Raw genomic sequence first — 22,953 nt, 5'->3', positions numbered from 1 at the left:
AAATACAATGGTTTCCTTCAGGTTTGGCCTACTTAAAGCCAAAAATGATACAAACAGATGCACCAAAGGCCTCCAGTACTGAGAACCGTCAATCGTGCTCGTGAACGTGAAAATATGGTTATTAATCTCTGTATCGTGTATTACGGTAAATCTCAATTATAGTCTTCTTATCATGAAACTATTGCCGGTAATTTGGATTCATCGTATAGCCAGAATAAATTTTAGAACAGATTTGTTATTTTACACATGATCAGAAAGTTATCTAAAAGTATTCAATTCCCCCTCACAGAGATTCTTCCCCAAAGGTAATCTAAGTAATAATGCACTCATAGAATAGATATCGTAAGTCGTAGGCAATGCCAACTGGTGCACATTACAGTGTTCAATTGCTGCTTCACACAACTGCATAGCATGCACATAGAAAGTATGATATGATTTTCCCTGCAGGACAGTTCCCTATAGCGAGAACAGTATTCAATAACAAGAGTTATCAGTATGAAAAGGAGAAGCATTTTCAATCAGTGTAACCTTCGACAGTCAGGCTGGCTTGAGGCAACTGTGATAGTTTGTGCAAACTGCTGTTGACCGATGAAAAATGCATCCATCGTTTCGCAGTCCTTCATATCCTGAGACAGCGTCAGTGCTGCAAATTTGAATGTCATTGTATTGTACGCCGGAAGAATCTCTCAGAAAAATATCATTCGAACGAACTGTTCTTCGTCTTATCAGTTCAGTCGACAGAATGATGTTAGAAGAGATTGATGCAGGGTAAGATTTAGCTACAGTCTAATAATTTGTAGTCTTTAAAGATGCCTTCTCAAAGCAATCTAAGCTGATTGCTTGATCGAGGGGTTAATTAATCAAAGTCCTTCCAAGAGCAGAACACTTTTCAAGGAAGGACTGAGCGTGAACTTTCGAGTCAACTGTGGCAACAGTAGCGCTTGGACACGCCAACTCATCCCACTGGGGTCATCCGGCTCGCGCCATTTTGCAAAGGACAAGTCCCACACAACCCAACTGCTGGCAGGACACAGTTTTCTTTAAAGATCATCTAGAAATGCTGGGAAGGGTCTCATTAGCTCTCTCAGTAGTCACCAGCGTTGATTGTGAAACTAGGACGCGAGACTATTCCAACCAAGTAGTGATAACGCGGCACCGAGATGTGTTTCGTTTTCTTTTTAAGTAATACCCTCGTGAATAACCTGGAAATATTGGGTGAAGGCTCATGGAGGATTTAGTCAGTAAAACCAGGGGATGCAGCTACTCCATGAAAAAGACCATGATGCCTTCTTCAAACTAACTCTACCGAAAAATGTTGGGTCCATTTATGAGTAGGTTGATCATTTATGGTTCTTGCGAACGGCTCATTGTTGCCTGATAGTTGAGCTTTGACTTTTCATAAACCATCATCATGAAATGTCCCTTTAGAAGCTACTATTATTAGTATAAAACCTATTTCGAGTGAGTCAGATCATTCAAAACAGAAATAAAAATGGATAACGCCTTAAATTCGTGCAAATATGTATTAAGCACAACTAAAACTAAGCTAAAAAATATATTAAACGACCCTTTCTTTCAATTATCATCAGACAGAACACGATCATTGAAATTAAAAAAGCCGACCAATCCTTTTATTAACGATTCAACACCTCCATCAACACTCTGTCTAATTGTCATACAAAATAAAATCGATGTTGAATCTGTTGGTTGCGTTCGTTGCCCGTTCACACCATGCTTTGTCAGTAAAAGGGCGCTGTGAAAACATAGAGATGAAATATGAAACATCCAGCAGCAAACTAACACCGACTAATAGTAACGTGTGTTGAAAAATGTTTGATGTATCATCACGCTTTAATTCCCGCAAAAAGTTCTACGAAAACTACAGAAAAACTCACGGACATAAAGCGACACAACGGAACGTTCCCACTACCATTTAAACGCATCCGCTAACATTCATGCAACAAACAACGGAACGAAGTACAACAAATAAACACAGATTTTTTTTTCAAGCGCTTGAAGGAAATGATTAAATTTGCCATTTAAATTTGATCGCTTGAGACGCAACGGCAGCAGCAGCAGCAGCGGACAAGGAAAGCCCTATCGAAATGAGAGAAGCTGCCCGGTGCCGACGGCAACAAAGATGCGAAACTCTGCTTGAAAGCGCATACCAGAAGAAGGAAGTAACGCTTGAAGAGTTTCGCCAGCAGCAGCAGCAACGAACGCATCACAACTCTGTTCCAAACGAAAGAGCGTCCAACGGGAAAACGAAAAAAACAAAACTGCATACTGCATCGGAACGACACGATTAACAGTCGTTCACTGCACCGTGCGTCAGCGTCAACCATTCCTCAGCAAACTTAAACAATGGGTGAGAAATGTTGAGAAAATGCTGCTACTTTGGCGGACCAGAGCGTGTGTCTACCTTCAACTCTGCGACAGTGCTGTATGTCGCCCGGTGAAATGCATCGCGTCTTATATAACTAACAGGCTGAATCCGTATCACCGGTGGCCCATCGAACCGATTAATGGATGGCAATGATTGGAATTAGAACGAGGCGTCAAACATGAGACATGGTAAGCTGGGTTAGTTGATTTTGCCTTCCCAAACAAACGGGAGAGCTCGGGGATCTTTGATCGACATCTTTATTTACTCGAGCAAATACATCAACCACCACACGGGTGAGCTGAAGTACCGTTCTTGCGTATGGCAAGGTGTAGAAAGGTGTTAAATACTATAAATAGCTTTCTTTTTCCCCCGACGCCCAACTCGGCCGGGGCTCGTAGAAAGTTTGATCTACGAAGCTATTACACCTAACGCAAATAGGAGGAGTGTGTTTTGGGAGAGATTACTCATTATAGATTCTTCGATTCCTTCTTTTTTGTTTTTGGTTTCAAGCTTTCCATCTCCTTTAGGACACACGCACACACACACAGGCAATTGGGACAATCACAACAACGTCACAACCAACACCGAACGTCACCGAAGCGTCAGACATCATAGAGGGTCATCGCAGTCGCCAGCCGTCAGTTGTAACCACGGAAACCGCTGACGAGGGTTGAGCCTACGTAGCCGGACGGTGATGTGCCGCTGTAGTACCCATAGCCCAGGTTGCGGTTACCGTAGTAGTTGTCGTTGTTGTACCCATAGTACGACTGCAGTCCACCATTACCTCCGAAGCCGCCGTAGCCTCCGTAGCCGCCGCCGTAGATACCGCCGCCGGTTCCAACGCCGAGCGTGTTCGTGCCCGGATAGTACCCCGATCCGCCGTAACCACCCGTCGACTGTGGACAAGACACCGTAAGCACATTTGTAAGGTTCACCCACAACAACCCAAACGCACCCCATTACGTACCGGATAGTAGCCGCCCTGCGGCACATAACTTCCCTGTGGGAAATAGCCGCCCTGCGGGTAGTAGCCTCCGGACGGATAATATCCCCGATTGCCCGCATAGTAGCTCGGTCGGCTCAGCAGTCCCAGATCGAACACTGGCCACATTTAAAACGAGGGTCTCAATTAAACAGCACGTGATTAGCGACACTCATCGGTCTGATAGCAACCCAACCGCTACTACTTACATCGTTCACTGGAACCTCCCCCATAATAGCTGCGCTGTGTCCTTGTCGATGCGGCCGGACGCAACAGCTCGTCCGCATTGCTGCCGGCCGTCGGTTTACCATCTTCTCGAACCTTCGCGCCGATCGCGACCGGAGACAATGAGGGTTGGGTCGTTTCGCGGCGACTCCGTCCCAACCGCTGGCAGTGAACCACTTGCGACAGTAACGAGGTCACCAGCAGCATCTGCAATGAATGGGCCATTCGAGGGTGAGAGAATTTTCCGTCCAGTTCGGTTAGTGACTCATCTTTCGACCTCTCTAAAATCATCCCCCGCCTCCCCGTCTTCCTCTCCCCCCTTCCTTCCACCACACACTACGGAATGTGGATTATTATTCGAGGCCTTATTTACATCGCTTTGCACTCACGCATTGTGCCAGCGGTTGATTGAAGCTATTTGTGTGATGTGTGATTATTGAACACCGTGCATGTGTATTCACATTCCATTCAGATCGGGAAACTGTTGCTGCCGTGGGCTTCACAAGTTAATTAGTATCCAATTGTGGGTCATTTTGCATACTTTCTGGCTATATGAGATAGTTTAACGTTTTCTATAATTAGGTTAGTAGATTCGGTTTTGACATCTTTTTCTGTTTGCAATAATTTTAAATCAAGTGGTCGGTTTTGATTGCGGCGCTAGGCTTCACACGCCACGACCGGGGTTCAAATCCTATCCAAACATCTTCCCCAAACGCAGGAAAACTCAGAATGGCAGGCCGAGACCTTTCGAGGTTATAGTGTCAGTGAGGGAGAAGAACTTCGTAACAAAATTATAAAAGAGGTATAAAAAAGTCAAAGAATATAAAGAAAAACTAAAAAAAGGAAGAATTATGGTAATAAAGCATTATTTGTATCCCTGATTTGCCTTCTAGTGATTTTATGTGTTATACAAAATGTTGCTTCTTTTTCACATATTTCTACTTTTCATTTTGATTATCTCCTTCTGTTTAAACTTTTTGAAGTTTTACTTCTTGTTATTGTTCTTTTACTTCCTGTTTTCTTCTTTTATTTTCTTCTTCATTGTCTGCTTAATCACCTTTTTATTTATCATGATTTTTTATTTATCCTTTCAGATCAATCCTTTCAGATTTTTTATTTACCTAATGACCTTTCAGATCAATTCAAATTCCTGTAGCAAGAGGCTTTCTATGTCAGTACATCTGACTCCGACTACCCCGAGTCATCATATCTTTATTTTGTTTTTAAATACTATGCAACTGGCTGTATGAAAAATTTCGAAAAAACAAATGCGCCGAAGAAATGTCTGGAAACTTATAATCGTTCAAACTGTAGGCTTTACAAACCTGTACTTAAACAGGGTTTAAATGGTTGGTATTCTACTATTTTTTCAGCATTCATGCACTTTTCAAACTATCCGAACTATCCGATTCTTCCTTTCAAGTGAACTCTTTTAAATATTTTCCAAGGGTGCGCACACTGCTCACACATCAAAGGGCAGGCAATTCCTAGAAGAAGCGCTTGAAATGTATGGTTGACAGATTTTCAAAAGAACACACAGAGCCAAAACTTGTGCGTCTCGAACCATACCGCGAAAGAATTGCTAGATTGTTACAATATACTCTGCAAGCTGCAGAAGAATAGTTGCAGAACTTTAACTTTCCCTAAGACACACACACATTCAGTCACAATCACACATAAGCATACCGCGCTACACCACATTCACCTTAAACTCACCTTAAACAGCACACTCGTGGAAAGCATTTTTGCAGATTTGTTTTCCTCGCCAAAACCGACCAACAGCTACGACCGCCAAACAACCCTGCAAAACACACACCAAAAAGAAAACCCCCGTAAACTTTCCACTTTCTGGGTCGTATGATTTATTTGCCGGAAAATCTAGAAATCCCTCCCAACCCAAGACGAGACACTTCACAACCCGAATCACTAGTTTTTCGGCGGGCGAAACCAGTTTACAACACGCTGGTTGTGTAGCGCACCAGCACTTTACGGTGAACTTTGTCGATTTGAATTTTGGGGAACAGACAAAAGAAAAGCTCTCGAGTGAGCGAGAGGGAAAATCGGGCCCAAAAATTCAAAACAATACAATCGATGTTATCCTACTGCGACTGTAGCTCGACTGGTTCCTTTCACTATTTTTCACTTATTTGGAGCATCTTTCGCTTTTGTGGGTCTTTAGCTGGAGCTTTTGCTTCTTCGCCTGCTCATGCTTGATGGATGCCGGAACTTTCCATACAATTTATCACCATTTTGTTACACTTCTTTACATACTATCACTGGTCGACCCTCTGAACGACTAAATTTTCCTTGTAACTAGATTAGACCCTCACTATCAGTATTTTCTCGCAAAAATAACTGCGAAACACTATCACGCGAAAAACGCACCCATTTTCCGACACACACACTGCAAACTTACTGATTAAGCCACTTAGTAGATCTGCCTGCTGCGAAGCTGATGCTGTTGCCCGCTGAACCGTTCGGCTGGAAGTAATGGTTTTTCCCAGCACCGGAATGATTTTATAGTCACCCGAGAAGTTTTTTTTATTTTTCCGTCGGTGCGTCACTCGGTACGGCGTATGATCGTGCCAACCGACGCACCCCCAAAAGATGGTTTTGCTGCAACACAATGGTGCCCAATGTTCCACCCAATGTACCACCGGGTTCACCACCCACAAGACACAGCTCCAGCAGGTTGAAGGTGGTGATCGTTCGCGCTCGAGCATAGCGCGGGTGTGCCCTGCCACCAATGTTTTCCATCACCCGGGTCCGGCACTCTCGGGTGTACTTTTAAGCACGGAGAGCCAAACTGTTGCGATCCATCCACCGAACCGAACGATCAGCTCAACGTGTGCATAAACATTTGCGTACCGGAGCGATAAGAACCCGTCGAGTACATCACGCAGTTTTTGAGGATTGGCTGCTAGGAAGGTTAAGGAGTGGTTTTGTTTTCCTTCGGGTTTGAACTTGAACAACGTTTTTTGGGGTGTATCGCCATCCCTCGGTGCGAAGAAGTCACCTTTTTTTTTTCTTTCTTAAATGAAGTAATGGTTCGTCAGGGTTGCGAACTTTCTGCAAAGGAAGACTTCCTCGGGTGGTCGTCTGGCTGCTCCACCGGCTTCCAGTCCTTTATTTGCCCAACCGTAACAAACACACAGCTTCCAGCGATCCGGCTAGTGTTAAGGTCACCGGAGCAGGAAAGACCATCGGCCGGTCTTTGGCAATCGTTTACACTGGAAGTAGCGTGGTGGTGTTGTTTTGGGTATCGATTTACTCTTTTGCTGACATAACGGGGCTACAAACAGAAGTCTATTTTTGTTGAAGAAATTGTGAGTAAATAGACACAGCTAATGCTTCCTGTGTTACAAGAATTTTTATTGCTGTTCTTAAACGGTAGAAGTAGGTCATTATGTCATTTTAAGTCGGGTTGAAAGTAGGGAAGCTTTTGGCTGAATGTCTTCAAATCGATTGTATGGAACGCTTGGCATAGTTTTGAAAGATTTTTTTAAATCAAAATTGACATTTTTTTACTTTAGCTTAGAGTTTTGTTGATCCTTGATATCTAAAATAAAAATAATATTAATAATATCATCTATCCTGGTTTATAAAGAATTTATTCAAAATAAATCATCACATCACTTCATTCTCATTCATTAATGTACATCTCCGTATTTTTCTTTTTTTATTCAAGGCACTTCTAAAAATAATCAATTAGCAATAAAACCGTTTCAACCGAACATAAAAACTGTGAGGTGTTCGAAATAGTTTCGTCAGCATTAAAATATAAATTGTTACTTTACCAATCTATCACTCTCTCTGTCTCTCTCTCTCTCTCTCTCTCTGTCTTTCTCTTCTTGGTCGAACGACGTCATGCCTTCCATTTCTGACTAAACTAGACTTAATGATACCTCGACGTTGGATAGTCAGTCCGTAATACCGAGGAAGGGTCCCGATGGGATTTGAACCTCGGTCCCGCCGTATGAAGACCGGCGCCGCCCGGGGGTGACATAAAAAATTGCTATTATTTTAACTAAAACATTCATTATTCACCCCAATTTAGTTATTCGTGTTCTTTTCTATTGCAAATAAAATCTAGCTATTTCTATTTAAAATTTAAAGACATAATAACGCTACCAGAAAAAAAATCTACAAAATGGACATAATTATGCACAAAAGCAATTATGTATCATTTGAGTGGTCTTTTCTACCTTTTTTCCTCATTTTACGTTCTGCTCATTCATCAATTCCCTTTTCGCAGACCAATTTGCTAATATTTACTCCTTTTGTTTTCTTTTTGTGTGTTGCAAAAATACGTGACGCGAAACAGTAATGTGTATTAGCCACTAGACAACGCTTTGACAACGTTTAATGCGACGCTCATCATTTGTCTCCCAGAACTTCATGGTCTCTTCTCACCGGGGCCAACATTAGCGTCGATGTACATTTTCCACCCAAACCGAAAGGAACTTCCATCTTACCGCTGAACTACTCACCCCTTCCCATGGGGACTCTTAAATGGGCACTCATTGTACGAGCAACCTGTTTGATTCGGAAATTACCGGCGGACAACGCAGACCCAGTGTCCGCTTGTGACACACACACACACACCGATTTCCGCCCGATTGTGTAATTAGTGGGTGGGTGAAGGATAATTTTCGGGGTGTATATTTAGCTTGGGTAAATAACCGCAACCAACCAAACCGACCGGCCGTTTGGGTTTAAGTGTGGTCGACGTTTCAACACGGGCATCGGTTGAACCCACTGGCATCGGCATGGTGTCGAAGAGAAGTCAGAACGAGGTGAATCACATTTGCCTAGCCCTGTTTTGCTTTGCGCTGGTGTTTGGTACCCGTTATCGCTTTTTCGGACTTCGTATGTGGCGGGCTGATGGTGGTTATGCGTAAAACTGAAGGGTAAACCTCGCCCGAACTTTGTTCTAAGGTGGGTTAGTTTAGGGATAGTTAAAGGAAGGCATGAAGCAAATAGTTTTGTAACAATTCTCTTCGGTAAAACGTAAATGATGCTAGGTAAATATTTTATTTTAAATTGACAGGATGGTTCTTGTACTGAGGTAACAAAGTAAAGGATGGGAAGGAACTATAACTTAAATAACTTACGAATTCAATAACTTCTTGTTGAGTCTTTCAGTTCCTGCCACTATCATTTAGTGCAATAATAACAATTTTAAACCCTTTCCAAATCAAGAAACAAAAGTCTAAACAGAAGTCAATGGTGACAGAGGCGATGGAAGCGCAGGCCTTCACACGGCAGGACTAGGGATCCAATCCCATCCGGACTGACCCACTGTAGTGAACTACATGGTATCATGAAGACTAGTAAGCGAGAAAGGGAATGCATGACCCAAGAGTAAAAGGTCGTTAGGCTCACAAGAGAGAAAATAAGAGAGAGAGAGAGAGAGAGAGAGAAAGAGAGAGAGAGAGAGAACTTTAACACATTTATCATATCAGATTAATTGAATTTATGGTTATGTGTTATACAATTTTATAGCATCCTTGCGCTGCCTTCCATGAACTAGAATGAGCTCGGATGATTGAATTATAACACAAGTCCTCTCCCGATCACGATCAGTGAAAATCCTAGCGATAAATATTAAAGTAAACTAAAGGGGCGGCCCAATGGACGAGGCGACAGGGGAGCCGGTCTTCACACGGCAGGACCGGGGTTCAAATCTCATCCAGACCTCCATCCATAGGTTGTAGTGCCAAGGAAGAAGAATAAGAAGAACAAGAAGAAAAAGAAAGCTGATAAATTTATTACAGGCTACACTTATTTTGTAGTAAAGGTTGCCTACTGACTAAAAGCTTCTACGAAGCAGATAAAACAATTTATAGCTTACAGTCTCCATCAGTTTAAGTTAAGTTGATACTATGTAGCAATAATGTAGCAAATATTTCTTATTTATTTTCAGTAATTTTATTTCCAGTTTTTTCTCTTTGTTGTACACCCCAGAACACCTAATGGTTTCATTTTCCTTCTTCAAACTAAAATGAATACATTAATTCTGTTGACCCCACTTCCGGTTCAAAGCTGTTTCCTCCATTCCAACTTACACCAAGTGCATAACAAAGCGTAACAAAAATCAATAGTTTTTTTTATAAATTTTACATCACATACATTCTCAAACCCCCCCCCCCCCCCCTTCCTCTGGGTCTATATTTTGACGATAGAAGACATACATAGAAGACACAATTTGAATAGTTTATAGAGATCCAATTATCCTGCCATCGCCATCCTACGTTCAGCTCTCTTACATACAGAGCCCAATCAGCTTGTTCTTTCTTTTTAAAAATAACCACGCACTTATTATGCAACTTCAACCGCCCTCCCAGCTACCGGCCAACAGCTGCGCCGTATCCCACTGCAGGTTGCTAGCCACACACCCGCACGAAGAACCGCCGTCGAATCGCTCGTGGAGAAACAATTAAACGCTCATCATTTACCAGCGATTTCAGGCGATGTTTATAGCATTTCTTCTACCACACCGGTGCATCACCCGTCACTCGGATGCATTGCACCCAGTTCACACCCTTGAGCGAGCGTGTCGTGTCGGTCGGTGTTTGCTGACACAAAGAATCTAACACCGCCACATAATGCCCTCGGTGGGAAAACACACGGCCCACGGCTTTGAGTGCAAAAGAAAAGACGAAACACACACACATACATTGGCGCGATAACAAGCGTATGCATTTTGTTTTAATTTATAAGTTTGGTCAAAGTAAGGTGGTGTTGCAAAGGGACAAACCACAAACGAAAACACATGCGACATTCATTGGGCAGCGTGCGCACGCTTAGCGGTGCAAAGTGAGGCTTTATGGCGACCGCAAAGACAGTGCATTGGGTGGGAAAACATCTCTTAACTAATTATTGCCCGTTGAAAAATTGCATGAGTAATTGCGGGGTTTTTTATTGTTTGTTTCATGTGTTGCTCGGGAATGTTTTGGTTTTCTTTTCTATTTAACTACTTTTTTATTGTTTCTATTTTGTTTTACTAATTTTAAGTTATAATTTCCGCTCTTATTTATTTATCTCTTAGAAACAGTTTAGTTTCTTTCGTTATTTCATATTATTTTGGAATTATTTTTATAGTAAGTTGTGTTGTGTTTTATAACATCGAGTTTTTCTAACAACCACTAACGTGCGGCGTACAATGACGAACGTTATGACACATGTCTCTGCCCTGCATAAGGTGCTGTCGCCATGAGCTACAAACCGTTTGCCATTATGCAACACAGCACTTACCCACAAAATGCTGGGCCCTTCTCAATGAGCCCTCACACACACACACGCGCTGACAACCACGACGGAGACACCTGATAGACACTAATGGGCAGATAGCTGCGCGGAAATGTTGTGCTAATGCTCTGTCAAACCGCAAACGAGTGCAAATGTGCGCAGCATGAGCGCAAGCTGAGCGGCATCACCAAACCGTACCACCGTAAGCCGTAGATCAAACGCTCGCTGTGAATCGACCAATGTCAAGGCAGCTCTCAATTGTTGCTGCCATTGTTGTTGCGGTGGCAATACCGGGCCCCGGAGAGGTCAGCTCAAGATGGTAACAATATATATGACTATTCCCTTGGCTGGTGCTAGACCCTCTGCAACACCAACTACCGAACCGAAGTGACACAGTTTCGTGATGGAAGAGGACACCTCCCTACGCTTGCTTGCTTGTCAGTTTTACGCATCAAGGGTGCAATTGTAGAGCATTATAGTTGGTGGATGCCAAAAAGTTGCTCATTTTGAGCAGGTTACCAACGTGGAAGCTTTGGGGAAAATTTTCCAACAGTACTCGGAATAGTCTACCGAGCGCCAGGCGGATCCTGCTGATGCTGTTATGAAGCGAAAGTTTCGGTCGACTTTCGTTGCAGTGTAGTATGCAGCGCCAAGGATTCGGCTTCGCCTGCAAACTGGAATGATTAGCGAATCATTGTTGTACCTCTTTGTGCAAAAGTTTTGCGATTTCCGCGAATTTCAATGCTCTGTGCTACAAATGCAGAAAACTTTCAACATTCTTTTCTTAATTTGATTTTAAAATGCTGATGCATGCTTTACTTTCTGAATGAAATCCATTTAGCCTGGAATATTCACTAGCTGAAAAAGCCTGAAGGTATGCAATTTGAAGCATCAAATTTTGCTAAAGCAACGAAAGTAATCATGAACAACTCACTAACCACTTTATAATGAACTATCGAATGAACTCCAATTTCCAAATGAACTACGCGTAATGGATCGTTGAGGGAACAGTAATAGATCGAAAGTGAAAAATATTGAGCTATATCACAAACTACTATCAGTGAAATTTTCCATCTTGGAGGAGAGAGAGAGAGAGAGAGAGAGAGAGAGAGAGGGGGGGGGTATATAAGAGTTTAGCGATTTTTTCGTATTCCAACGCCTGCTGCAACTGATGACAAACTTTGGTTGGTTTCGTTTTGAAATGCTGACGCTTTTTTTACTTTCTGAATGAAATTTATTTACCTTGGAATATTAACTAGCTGAAAACACCTGAAGGTATGCAATTTTAAGCATAAAAGTTTTTGCAGCGAAAGCAAGCATAAATAACTGGCTAAGCGCTTTATAATGAAAAATCGAATGAGCTCCATTTCTAAAATGAACTCCACTTCCGAAATTAACTACGGATGTTGGATATATGAGGAAACAGCAATAAACTGTAAGCTAAGAGAGCAATACTCAGCCAATATATTACAAGGTACTTTCTGTGAAATTGCTACATTTAAAATGAAATGGTTGAATCTAATCGTGGGTTTCTTATAACGTAAGGTCCTAACGACCGATTGATATAACCAAATCAACTTACTCCAAACTCCATTCATTCCATCAGCTCCCATCAGCCGAAAAACATTTAGTAAACGACCCAGCATTGAATTGATGTCATTTATTTTTAACTTAAAAGTAGAATCGACAATACATTTTCGCACCCTGCGTCCTTAACCGCAGGTATTACACCGTGACGCACCGTACCCGATCGACGGTATGGCAAATTGGCTACCGGCGGGAAGTCCACCAACCTGCGCTCCCTGCTGCTGCAGCGAACCTCTCGAACCTGGCAGCGTATCCACAATGACCAGCGGAAGGAACACCTGTTTGGCGTTGGGATTTACCTGGCCCAGCGAGCCGGCATCGTCACAGTCGGGTGCGTTCGCTTTCGGTGAGTTGTTGATGGACTTGAGCAGCATCTGCAGCAGCAACTTGAGCTCGGAAATGTCCTGCCCGACGGCTTGCAGATCCTCTGTAGGCAGGCAAAGATAACGGTTAGACCAAATCCGGGAAAACGCCACTTATTCACTGTCAGTACTTACGGGGTGGTTTCAGGGTTTCCGCCGTGTTGGTTGCCGGTGCACCGATAAAGTTGTCCCGGTTGTTGCCGAACTTGTTGCCGCTCGGTTTCGGTGCGGCGAGCGGGAAGCTGTCCGGCTTGAAGGTGTTCTTCGGTGCGGTGTTACGTGCCTGTGTCGTCTGTACCGGTACCGGCACCCGTGGAGTTGGTGGTTGTTGTTGCTTTGGCTGTTGTTGCTGCTGCCGGGAAGAGCCCGTGTTTTGACGGCGTGTAGTGGCCGTAGTACGTGGAGTGGTTTGCTTTGGTGCTGGTTTAGGAGTAGTCGGTGCAGCCGGAGTCGTGCGGGCAGTGGTCGGTTTGGTCGTGGTTGGTGTTGGTGGTGATGTTGCGGCACGGCGTGTAGTCGCGGGTGATGCTCGAGGTGTGGCACGAGCGGGCGTTGGCTGAGGTTTGGTCGCTCGTCCAGCTGTTGGTCGTGGTTTTGTGGCAGCCGATGGTGTCGCAGTACGGCGGGTCGTTGTCGATGAGGCTGGTTTCGGTTTCTGTGTCGTTTGCGTAACCGTACCATCATCGTTCACCTGGAATCCTTTCGGGATGGACAGCTCGTTGCGCTCTTCCTTGCTCTTTTGCAGCACCCGACACACGTCGGGGAAGTAGAGCTTATCCCAGTCGTACGTTTCGCCCACGGAATCGTAAATGTTGGCTCTGGAGCGGGAGACAAAAACGATTGGATGAGCAAATTAAACCATTCATTTGGGCTGTAAATGGATTTCATGTCAAATAACCGGTGTTTAATTGATGAGGTTTTAGTAAAGTCTAAATGGAATTGTAAATAGATTGGAACAGTCGATAAAGTCTAGCAGCTCTGAATTTCGGAAAAACTTTCCTAGCTCTAGCTTAGGCGAGTTATGGAAGAGCTCACTCAGCATTATCGAGGAACTCTTAAGCGAAGTGAGTTTTTTTCTCTACTTGTTAGGGTCTTGCTGAAGCGATCTTGTTTAGGAATTTATCACCCCTTTATCTTTGTGGTTATATAGACTGTTTAATATAAAATCATTTTTCAACCACAGGATCTCCTTTTATAGCCAAGAATTAAACACACTTTGAGGCAGCCGGGTGGCAGAGACGACAGGGGCTCTGGTCTTCAAACGACAGGACCGAGGTTCTAACTGCATGATATAATTAAGTATTAAATCATTAAATCATTCAAAAATACCTATACCAGTTTCTTCAAGCTGCATGAACGCTCAGATCAATCAGCTCGAGAAAGAAGCGTTACAAAGCGTTACATTAGGGATGTCAAGAAATTTGTGTTCCTTGTATTTATTGAGATCAATCGACATAAATCAAAACGATTTATAAAAAAGCTTCAAACAAATGTGCTAGTCATGTTGAGCCTCTAACGATGAAATCAACCTATGTTTGTATAAATTATTCCACGAGCTCTAGGCTCGTAACCGTAACACTTTATGCATAAAATTCTTGATTGAATTTCTCAAGGCTCCCATCATTTTTATACTCCTCCATGCCATACTATTTTATGACAGTCATAACATCAGCAGTCGAATACGTTATCATAGGTCGAAACGAAAAAAAAACGAGAAGAACCGACTACTTACACACTGTTAGCCACCCGTTCCGTGTACACCTTGGTCGGTTGATTCGGTGGCACCACCCGGTAGCCCTTCAGATCCGAAACGTAATGGTAGAGATGCGTGCCGTTGGTAGGATCGACAAACCCGTAACACCCGTACGTCACACCGTCCGGGCCCTTCACCTTGTGCTGGTACTGGTTGTAGTTCCGGCGTGGCACATTGTAGCCGTAGTTAAACGAACCTTCCACCGTTTTGCCCTGATGGTACAGCTTCGAGTCCGAGTCGACCTTGATATCGATGTCGATGTTGTCGTTCAGTGCAGCCCCAAACACGCTGCACACGCCACAAAGGGCAATCTAGAAGCGAGAGGGAGAGAGAGAGAGGAATAGAAACGGGTCAAAACTTGAAAAATGCTAACGCTAACCCAATCGCCGATAACGTTTTATCGTCCGATGAGCTAGCCGGGCTGGAATGCGCGAGTCATCTTCCAAGACAGATTTTAATTTATCGATAAGCTCGTCCCGTGCACGAGGGTGCGTTACACATCGATAGATCGATCGAACCATCTGCACCGATTGGCCCCTAACCTAATCCCACGCAACCGACATTGCCAGCCTACGCACCGGAGCCGAGTCTGCCGAAAAAGCATACGAGCTATGCATACTATCAAAATGGCCAAGGTTGGTGTATTTGTCACCCGGTGTGTGTTCGGTTCGTGGCGGACCGGGCATGCATAATCGAGCGCGAGAAGCAGCAAAGAATTTGTTAATGTCCGCGATGACACCTGGTGACATCAGGGGTGGATCGGTGACTGCCATGGCCACCGGGCGATACCTGGATACCGGTTGGACGAAAAACGCAATCCGTCACCAAGGCCGATACAAATGTAAAGTAATGTGGTCGAATTTCGAATCGTGATCAGCTGGCTGGTGGTTCGATTTCGAAACGTTTCGTGCTGAGATGCAAATGCTTAGCCTCCACCGTGGATCAACAAACGTCTTCCCGTATCAAAGGCGGAAGTTGTTTCGTTTGCTATCATTCTGGCAAATGAATGAATAATCGCTCTACCGCGTATAAATTAATCTGCTCCGTTACAACCGAGGTGTCGGTGTTTGAGTGAAAAAACCTGTAATCTGTAGATGATTCGTTACACTTCTCGGTTGTTCCTCGAAGGAGAACACACACGCGTTAAGCGTCAGGCGGACGATTGGTGTTTGGCTATTGGGTTGTATTTCCTTATTGAATTAAATTTGACCCTGCAGATGGGAGGTTGTTTAGAAAGGGAAAATTCAATTATGATTGATTCGCCGCTATTAAGCGATATCACTTTCGACCTTCACCGTCGTGTGCCTTTTTCTCACTATAATTTGTGTTATAATGTGTGTCGAATTAAGGGCGTAAAATTATGCAGGAACATGATCGATGCATGTTGATAGATGGAAAGTTTATTCCAACTTTACTTAAATGTGACCTAAATTCCGATCTAAATATCTATCACACCAAGGGAATGTGTTTGGCAATGCTCTCCATTCGTCCATAGTCCCTCACAGGGCGTTTTAAGCAAATAGATATCACAACATAAAAAAATTGCATGGAGCATTTTTATGGCATCGTGCAGTTATCTGAACCGGACTGGTTCAGGATAGCCTACACAATGTTCATTGCTCATCTGCAGCTAGAAAACATATCCACCAGAAGCATTGTTTAATCCGATTGTTCGTACAAAGGCCACAAAGCTGTGAAAAAAGCGATCATTTTCACTATAAAGCTCCTCTAATCACTTCCAGTTATGTGATTTTATTTTGGTATTCAATTCCTCTTTTTTCATGTTAAATACCAAGGCAAAATGTTAAATAAAGCTTACTTCAATGGCTGAAAAAGCAGAAGCTCGTAGGCGCTGGCGTCAAATCCTGACTGGAACGCCTACCAGGTCGAAGGACTCCCACTACGCAGCAAATCACAGGCTAATAATTCAATGCATGGTAGACAAAATTTGCCTAATAGTGGTAGGAGTTTAATCCATATAAATTGGCCGGAGAGTAGTCAATAATGTGTAGGTTAAACATTATTTTTAACTAAGTGACGCACTTGTGGAGAAATTTAAATAGCTAAAGGTATGATATGTTAAATCCCATACTGTTTAAGTTACAGTTTCCAAAACTGTTTTAGTTGTGATTAAAATGTTTGTTTGTAATTTTGTTGTGTTTATTTTTATATAACGGCCTTCCCGTTGTAATATGTTATTACTAACACATAACATTGATATAAATTTATGTTTACTCTATGCGTTTTTAGGTTTCATCTCCTTTCTATGTCGTTCATTATGTCCTCCTTATATTTCTTTTTTTCTTGTTGTCTTTTTGGATTTTCTTTTTTTTTTATTTTTTTTCATTTTTTTCACATTTTTCGTCATGTTCTTCTAGTATTGTTTCTACTAGTTCTTGAAGATTTTTACTTGTTATTACTAGTTTATTTAACTTAATTTATTACTTTTGAAAACACAAGTTTTTTCACGTTTGAAAAATAAAGCAATTTTGCCAAACGTACAATTTATGAAATCCACAACAAACAGTTTTCACATCTTGTGCAGCGCATTTTTTCCACTATGGAAAAATGGAAACATTTGTTTCAGAAAATTTAAAATCACTATAAACTCTTTTAAACAATGAAAGCTGCAGTTTACTACCAAAGCAGAAAGAAAAAACCTTAAAAACTAAAATTGTAATCCCATTCAAATTAAATGGAGAACAAATTATAAAATGAATATGCCTTAAATGAACAATAAAACTCAAAAGAATGGACAATAAAAGTAAGAAAGAAAAAATGAAAAGATAAGTACAGAACCAATTCAAGACGTAATAAAATGCGTGAATATTTTTATATTGTTCAAATCAATGATTAAATGAGAATTATACGAACACTTTAAAGAAAAAACTAGTGCTCATTTATGACAAAGTAAAAAAAGTTATCAAATACAGCCTAAATACAATTTAAAGCAACTATTAAACAATAGAAATCAACCAAAGGATTAGTAAAAACATATTTTGTTTTAAACTACCCATTTTTTGCTGTCTAGAAACTAATCTCAAGCACGACTCGACCGTTCCACTAAGCCGAATTCTAGTGCCAACGAAAATCGCTCAATATCCGCCTAATCTCCATTCACGACTCCACTCAACTATCTCGCCAAGGCCAATTCTAGCTACAAAGAAAAACCTACCTCATCCATTCTAATCATCACCCAAACCCAACGCTCAAAATTAATTCATATTTTATCAGCAGACGTGTCCTCTTTCATTTCAAAAAAAATCCCTGTCACTGTTTGCATTATTCAATCAGCTTAATCCGAAACTTAGACGTTCCTCCTCCCCCCCCCCCCCTTCTCCACACATTTCTCACTTACCACAACATTAAAGCTCCACATAGTCACTGATTTATGCACTGATAAATTAGGCGCTTCACTTTAGATCGCGTTTGGGTGCAGTCAGCACGCAAGACAAATGAAAAGCTACACCCCTCCCCGAAAAAAGGCCGTGCATAAATAATTTCCGCACAAATATATTCGACACGACCTCTCCAGCACGTTATTAATGTTGCGGTCGTTTGCAATGGCAGCACAACAATCGCAAATGTGTCTCTAATGTCCTTATCCGTTCACGACCGAGCACAAAAAACGACGCAAACCACTGGTTGGCCAACAGTTCTTCAACTTGAACAACTCCGTAAAGGCTCCGTCCGGCGCTTTCGCTCTGCAACAAAACGTTCTCAATCCACCAGCCGGCGTCCGACTAAAGCTCGGGCTATGGTTGGAAGCAGTTTTAAATAGGTGACAAAAAACGGTTCCTCCCGCCAGTGGTTCCTTCAAACGTAGGCGATCGTCAGCCGAGCCAAGATCCTCAAGCCCAAGCTGCTACCGTGGATGCGAAGAAGATGCGAAAGCATCTTTTCTTCTGCTCAGATTGGATTTTTCTTTCCTTTTTTTCGCTTAAAGAAGGAGCCAACCGAAGATAAACAGCACACATATATCTACACGCACGCACACACAGACACCATCGTGACCGTTTTATATCTTCGGTTTTTGCATTTTTGATGAGCAGACCAGAACGATGTCCGGGGCGCTTCTCCCATCCGCAAGAGTGCGACTTATGACCGTCGCTGACAATCTTCCACCAAAACCAGATCTTTCGCAGCTTTGGAGGAGGAACAGAACCATGAGTCTCACGGAGAGCGAGCGGGAACCGGCCCGCTGATGGTGGTTTGAACGATGATTTCCAATTATTTTTGAAGCTCATCTGCTAATAGAACTGTCTTCCGTCATCTTCCGGCGTGTTCCTTGGAGCTAGGGCAGCAGTAGCAGTCACACACTCCGGCGCCGGCGAGCGAGCTTCGAGTCGTCGCACGGGTCGTAGAGGTTGGATGCTCGAATTACTAATTTATGGGACAAATTGCCTGCTCCTTCCTATTCGAAATGCGTATTTGCAGGCCCTTATAGCTGGAGGAAGCGAGAGTTCACCTCTAATGAGTGTGCCATGTGTGGTAGAAAACTCGGCCAAGTCAAGACAAGATTTACATCCCAAGGTATTTAATTAGCAGGTTTGTGGGGGGAGGAAAGCTTGCGCGTGTACCAGCAGTGGATGGTGAAGTTACCGAACTGGAATTGAATTTTTCGACTGCCGGTCTAGTTCCGGCAACGTTCGCCCGTGTATTTACCGAGCATACTACACGTGAAATCAATTACCAGCTATCGAGCTTCGTACGCTCTGGCGTCCCACTTAAAGTCTAGACTTGATACAGATGATATATTCTAACCCAACATCGGTTTAAATTTTTAATCAGTCAGTGAGCATGTTTAATGGCTTTAAAAAGCACATGTTTGCGGGGTTCTGAAATGCTGTGAGTGTCGGTTTAGGTTGTAAATCATTGCTTTACGACCAACAAAATCGTGAGTTGAGAGGTGAAGTTTGTGATAAGGGTTGGGATAATACATTGTTGTTTGGTTATTCATGGATTCAAATTAATAGGTCTGGCCTTTTTACGGTTCCTTCCTCTGACGTCACTCATTCGATATCATTTTTATACCCTTTTCTTGTTCTAATTAGTAAGCTCAGCTCAGTTTTGGACGAATCTCTTGTCTTTGAGAATAATCTAGCACAAGTCAGGAGTATCTATTAAACTTTACCCTGAAATCTTTACAGAATCAATTCTTAGTCCAGTGCAGATTATGTTCAAGTTTTCTTGAAAGATGTGATCCCTTTTCAATAGTTTCAGCCCTGAAGCTTTAAAGTTGCGATTCCTTTTTAATACTTTTAGCCTTGAAGATTTTAAATACTGATACAAATCTTGAACGAGTTATTCCGATTGCAAGGCAATTATCTAACCAATGGTCCCAAATACCGTTTTAAGTCCCCTCTGGCTCATCCGGCTTTTGCTAAATCAGTTCTAATAGACGAGCCCGGTGGAAGATGCGACAGCGGCCCCGATCTTCACACGACACGATCAAGTCTCATCTGGACCGTTTTCCCGTAGTGAGGACTGACTGTCAAAACTATGTGGTATCATTAAGTCTAGTAAGCCAGAAATGGCATGCATGACCATTGACAGGGGGTCGTTAGATCAAGAAAGAAGAAAACGAGGTCTTTGAGACACGGTTGCCAAAGCATTTTTGATGCTGGAAATCCTACAAAAATCGCGTCTTGGAAAGGTTCTTCAACCAATTGCCTATATCTTTGACATGTCCACCACAACATCACTCAGTTGAGGGGATTCTGAACATCTACCACAGAGTCAAATGTCTAGCAAGAATCCATAACATGATCAAAAACAAACCTTGTAGGGACCATTCCTGAATACTACATTTCTAAGAAAAATGTCTCAATGATACTTGCAAATGCAAATACATCATTCATACCATAGATAATGACGTATGGCTTAGTGAAATTTGCTTTAACTCCTGATAAAAGGTCAAACATTCAAAGGCTCTTCTAACATTCCCACTCAACTCGCATTTTTTCACACCATACGAGAGGCTTCCTGACACCAAAGTGGACCTGCAGTCTAGAGCTCGTAAGTAGTTGTTAACAACAGCAGTCAACGCATCGCATCAATCCAGACCACTTTACTCTGAAGTGCCTCCAAACAACTTCAAGCCAGTCAGCTCATCAAGAGCTTTTCCAGTGACTGTACCATGAATAAAAAGGAACACACAGCTACCTTGGGTTCTACAGAGTACATTCCTTACTATCCTTTAACGGCCAGAATAACCTTTAGTCGTTATCCAATTTTGTATAGGGAAAATCATAAATTGTTACAAACCCATCAAGATACTCTAATTAATTAGAATTCCCCCCGAAAAAAGGTTACCATCTTCCTGCAGATAATTGTCTTCAGCCACCACCAACACCGTTCGTCCCAAATGAACTTATCAACAATTCTCGTACGAATTAAAATATCATCCTCATTTGTCCTAATGTCCGATACAATGTCCGATCGAATGTCCTATAAATTCGGTTACAAACCTAATAGTCAATCAGGGAAAGACAAAAAAATCCATCAACAAGCCAGCGTATCGTAAAATAGTTCGAAATCGATTGTTCTATTTCTTGTGACTGTGGCTTCAAATTTATGTGCCTCCCTCACCATCATCAATATGCTAATGGATATTGCATATGCCTGCCCATTCTCCACTACTCCAGATCGTCTTCATTCTTTCTGGTTCTAACTACACACACACACACACACACACACACACACACACACACACACACACACACACACACACACCTTCCTCGGATGTACGTCTCCGAAGTTTGGTGAGCATTTGCATAGCACACCAGCCAACCTGAAACTGTTGACATTTAACCATCAACCGGGGCAGGTTAAGGCCACCGCGGACAACCTACGATCTTTCGCGCGGAATGGACGCACGAACTGATGCTCGATAATTATTAACGAAGGATGATGGTGAAGATTCAACAGACCGGACAATGGATGCGTGCAGCACTTCGGCTCGCATATCAGACGGCTGAGTCATAGCTGGCTTTTTGAGCTTTTTTGCAAGAAGGCTCCGTTAAGCACCTAACACGCTATAAATTCTCAACTTTAAATCATTGTCAGACTACAGGAAAAAGGTTGAAAAGGTTAGACTATAATGGCTTCAATTACGATCGCTAGTGGCGACTGCTTCATCACATGTGTTGCACCTCCCCGAAGGTCATTAACTTGCTCACCTGCGAAAAACGGACAACCATGAATGTTGTCTGCCCAACCAGCTGCTCATTTCCTACGAATGCCCCCACACGAAAACAAAAACATCGGTGCCCAAAATTAGTGCGGCCCCTAATACGTCTGCTCTTAATTCCTTGCTCAAATTTTCTCACCCCGCCCCTCCGTAACCTTGCGCCGTGCGCCAGATCTAAGCGACCGGCAGCGTCCTTGCCATCCCTCGGTGTTATCGCGAACTTGAACGCTATTCCACTAAAAACGTCTCATTAGCACCACCGAATCTGGTGGCTACCAGCCTTTACGCACCAGCTACCATGCCGGATATCGCCCGGCCTGGAGCTTTGGAATTTGAAACGCATCCAACCGATGACGGAATACCCCTTGGGGGAGCCTTCCATAGGTCGGAACGGATGCTGAGCCACGCGCGTGCGTGCGTGGGATGATGAGTCTTCTTCAGCGCTTGGCTCTGGATTGACTCATCGGTTACACGCGATTTGGAAGCGCGACATGGTCGCCTGCGTTGCGGGCAAACCTCAGAACGAACACACGGCGAGCATCAGAACATTGAACCGGATCTACTTATGCAGGCCCCGTTTTCCAGTTCTGAACCGATTCGCTAAATAACTCTTCTCGCCCGGATCGCATCCTGACGCGCCAGGCAATAAGTAATGGGGTGTTCGGCGCGAAGGACCATTCCGACCGACCGGCACGGGCACATACATCCTCGCCCGAAAACCCAAAAACGCTGCGCACTCTAACGTGTGAGAGAAAATTAAAAAGATACATAAATAAAACTTCCACCAGAAATAAGGTTACCCGGTGCGTGTTTTTTTTTTTTTTTGTTTTTGGAACCGGGGAGTCGCGATTCTTATTCTCTCATTCGGCTCTTGATCCGGCTGGCGTTCCATCCGGCCGTCCTAAGAACAGAGAACTCTTTGCTCTACAAGGGAAACTCATTTGGTGAAAAGAATGCCGTACGGTCGCAGCATCGCGGTTTTTTTTTACCTTTTTACTTTGTTTTGTTTCGCGTCAGCCACAAACTGGCTAAACCGGGAGATATTCTTTATTTGGTGCTTTTTAGATTTTATTTTATTTGCCCCTATTATGCCGGCCCCAAGGAGGGAGGCGGACCTTACTGATCGACGTAGCCTTAACCCATATCAAGATGGAGCCACGGGAAGCGGTTGGGACGTTTAGAACTTTTCATATATAATAAAAAAAAATTAGCAAC

General features: G+C 43.0%; 2 protein-coding genes across 3 annotated transcripts; both read right to left on the bottom strand.

Moving 5' to 3' along the window:
• Nucleotides 1–1,603: 1,603 nt before the first annotated feature.
• Nucleotides 1,604–6,216, bottom strand: LOC118504109 (cold and drought-regulated protein CORA). Of its 2 annotated transcripts, XM_036038198.1 has the most exons (6): nt 6,010–6,216; nt 5,310–5,394; nt 3,578–3,800; nt 3,354–3,487; nt 3,171–3,282; nt 1,604–1,753 (listed from the first exon to the last, which is right to left on the bottom strand). In XM_036038198.1, exons 2-6 carry the CDS (start codon nt 5,334–5,336, stop codon nt 1,740–1,742), a joined length of 510 nt encoding a protein of 169 aa, XP_035894091.1. In that variant the 5' UTR covers nt 5,337–5,394; nt 6,010–6,216; the 3' UTR covers nt 1,604–1,739. The 2 variants fall into 2 exon arrangements, with proteins under 2 accessions (XP_035894091.1, XP_035894090.1); XM_036038197.1 differs by having other exon boundaries at nt 1,604–3,282; nt 6,010–6,114.
• A 6,273-nt stretch (nt 6,217–12,489) lies between these two features.
• Nucleotides 12,490–18,308, bottom strand: LOC118504090 (proteoglycan 4-like). The gene is made up of 4 exons (XM_036038164.1): nt 17,905–18,308; nt 14,526–14,857; nt 12,929–13,611; nt 12,490–12,858 (listed from the first exon to the last, which is right to left on the bottom strand). Exons 1-4 carry the CDS (start codon nt 17,923–17,925, stop codon nt 12,557–12,559), a joined length of 1,338 nt encoding a protein of 445 aa, XP_035894057.1. The 5' UTR covers nt 17,926–18,308; the 3' UTR covers nt 12,490–12,556.
• Nucleotides 18,309–22,953: the final 4,645 nt, after the last annotated feature.

Source organism: Anopheles stephensi, chromosome 2, assembly GCF_013141755.1.
Source record: "Anopheles stephensi strain Indian chromosome 2, UCI_ANSTEP_V1.0, whole genome shotgun sequence".
NCBI lineage: Eukaryota > Metazoa > Arthropoda > Insecta > Diptera > Culicidae > Anopheles > Anopheles stephensi.
This window is presented reverse-complemented; position numbering and strand designations above follow the sequence as displayed.

Excerpts from the sequence above, each read along its gene's own strand:
- LOC118504109 (XM_036038197.1), bottom strand. The coding sequence starts at position 5,336 with ATGCTTTCCACGAGTGTGCTGTTTAAG. Across the intron at positions 3,801-5,309 it reads CCACGAGTGTGCTGTTTAAG|ATGCTGCTGGTGACCTCGTT; the intron begins GTGAGTTTAAGG and ends CATTCATTGCAG. Across the intron at positions 3,283-3,353 it reads CGCAGGGCGGCTACTATCCG|TCGACGGGTGGTTACGGCGG; the intron begins GTACGTAATGGG and ends TCTTGTCCACAG.
- LOC118504090 (XM_036038164.1), bottom strand. The coding sequence starts at position 17,925 with ATGTGGAGCTTTAATGTTGTG. Across the intron at positions 14,858-17,904 it reads TGTGGAGCTTTAATGTTGTG|ATTGCCCTTTGTGGCGTGTG; the intron begins GTAAGTGAGAAA and ends TCTCGCTTCTAG. Across the intron at positions 13,612-14,525 it reads GAACGGGTGGCTAACAGTGT|AGCCAACATTTACGATTCCG; the intron begins GTAAGTAGTCGG and ends CTCCCGCTCCAG.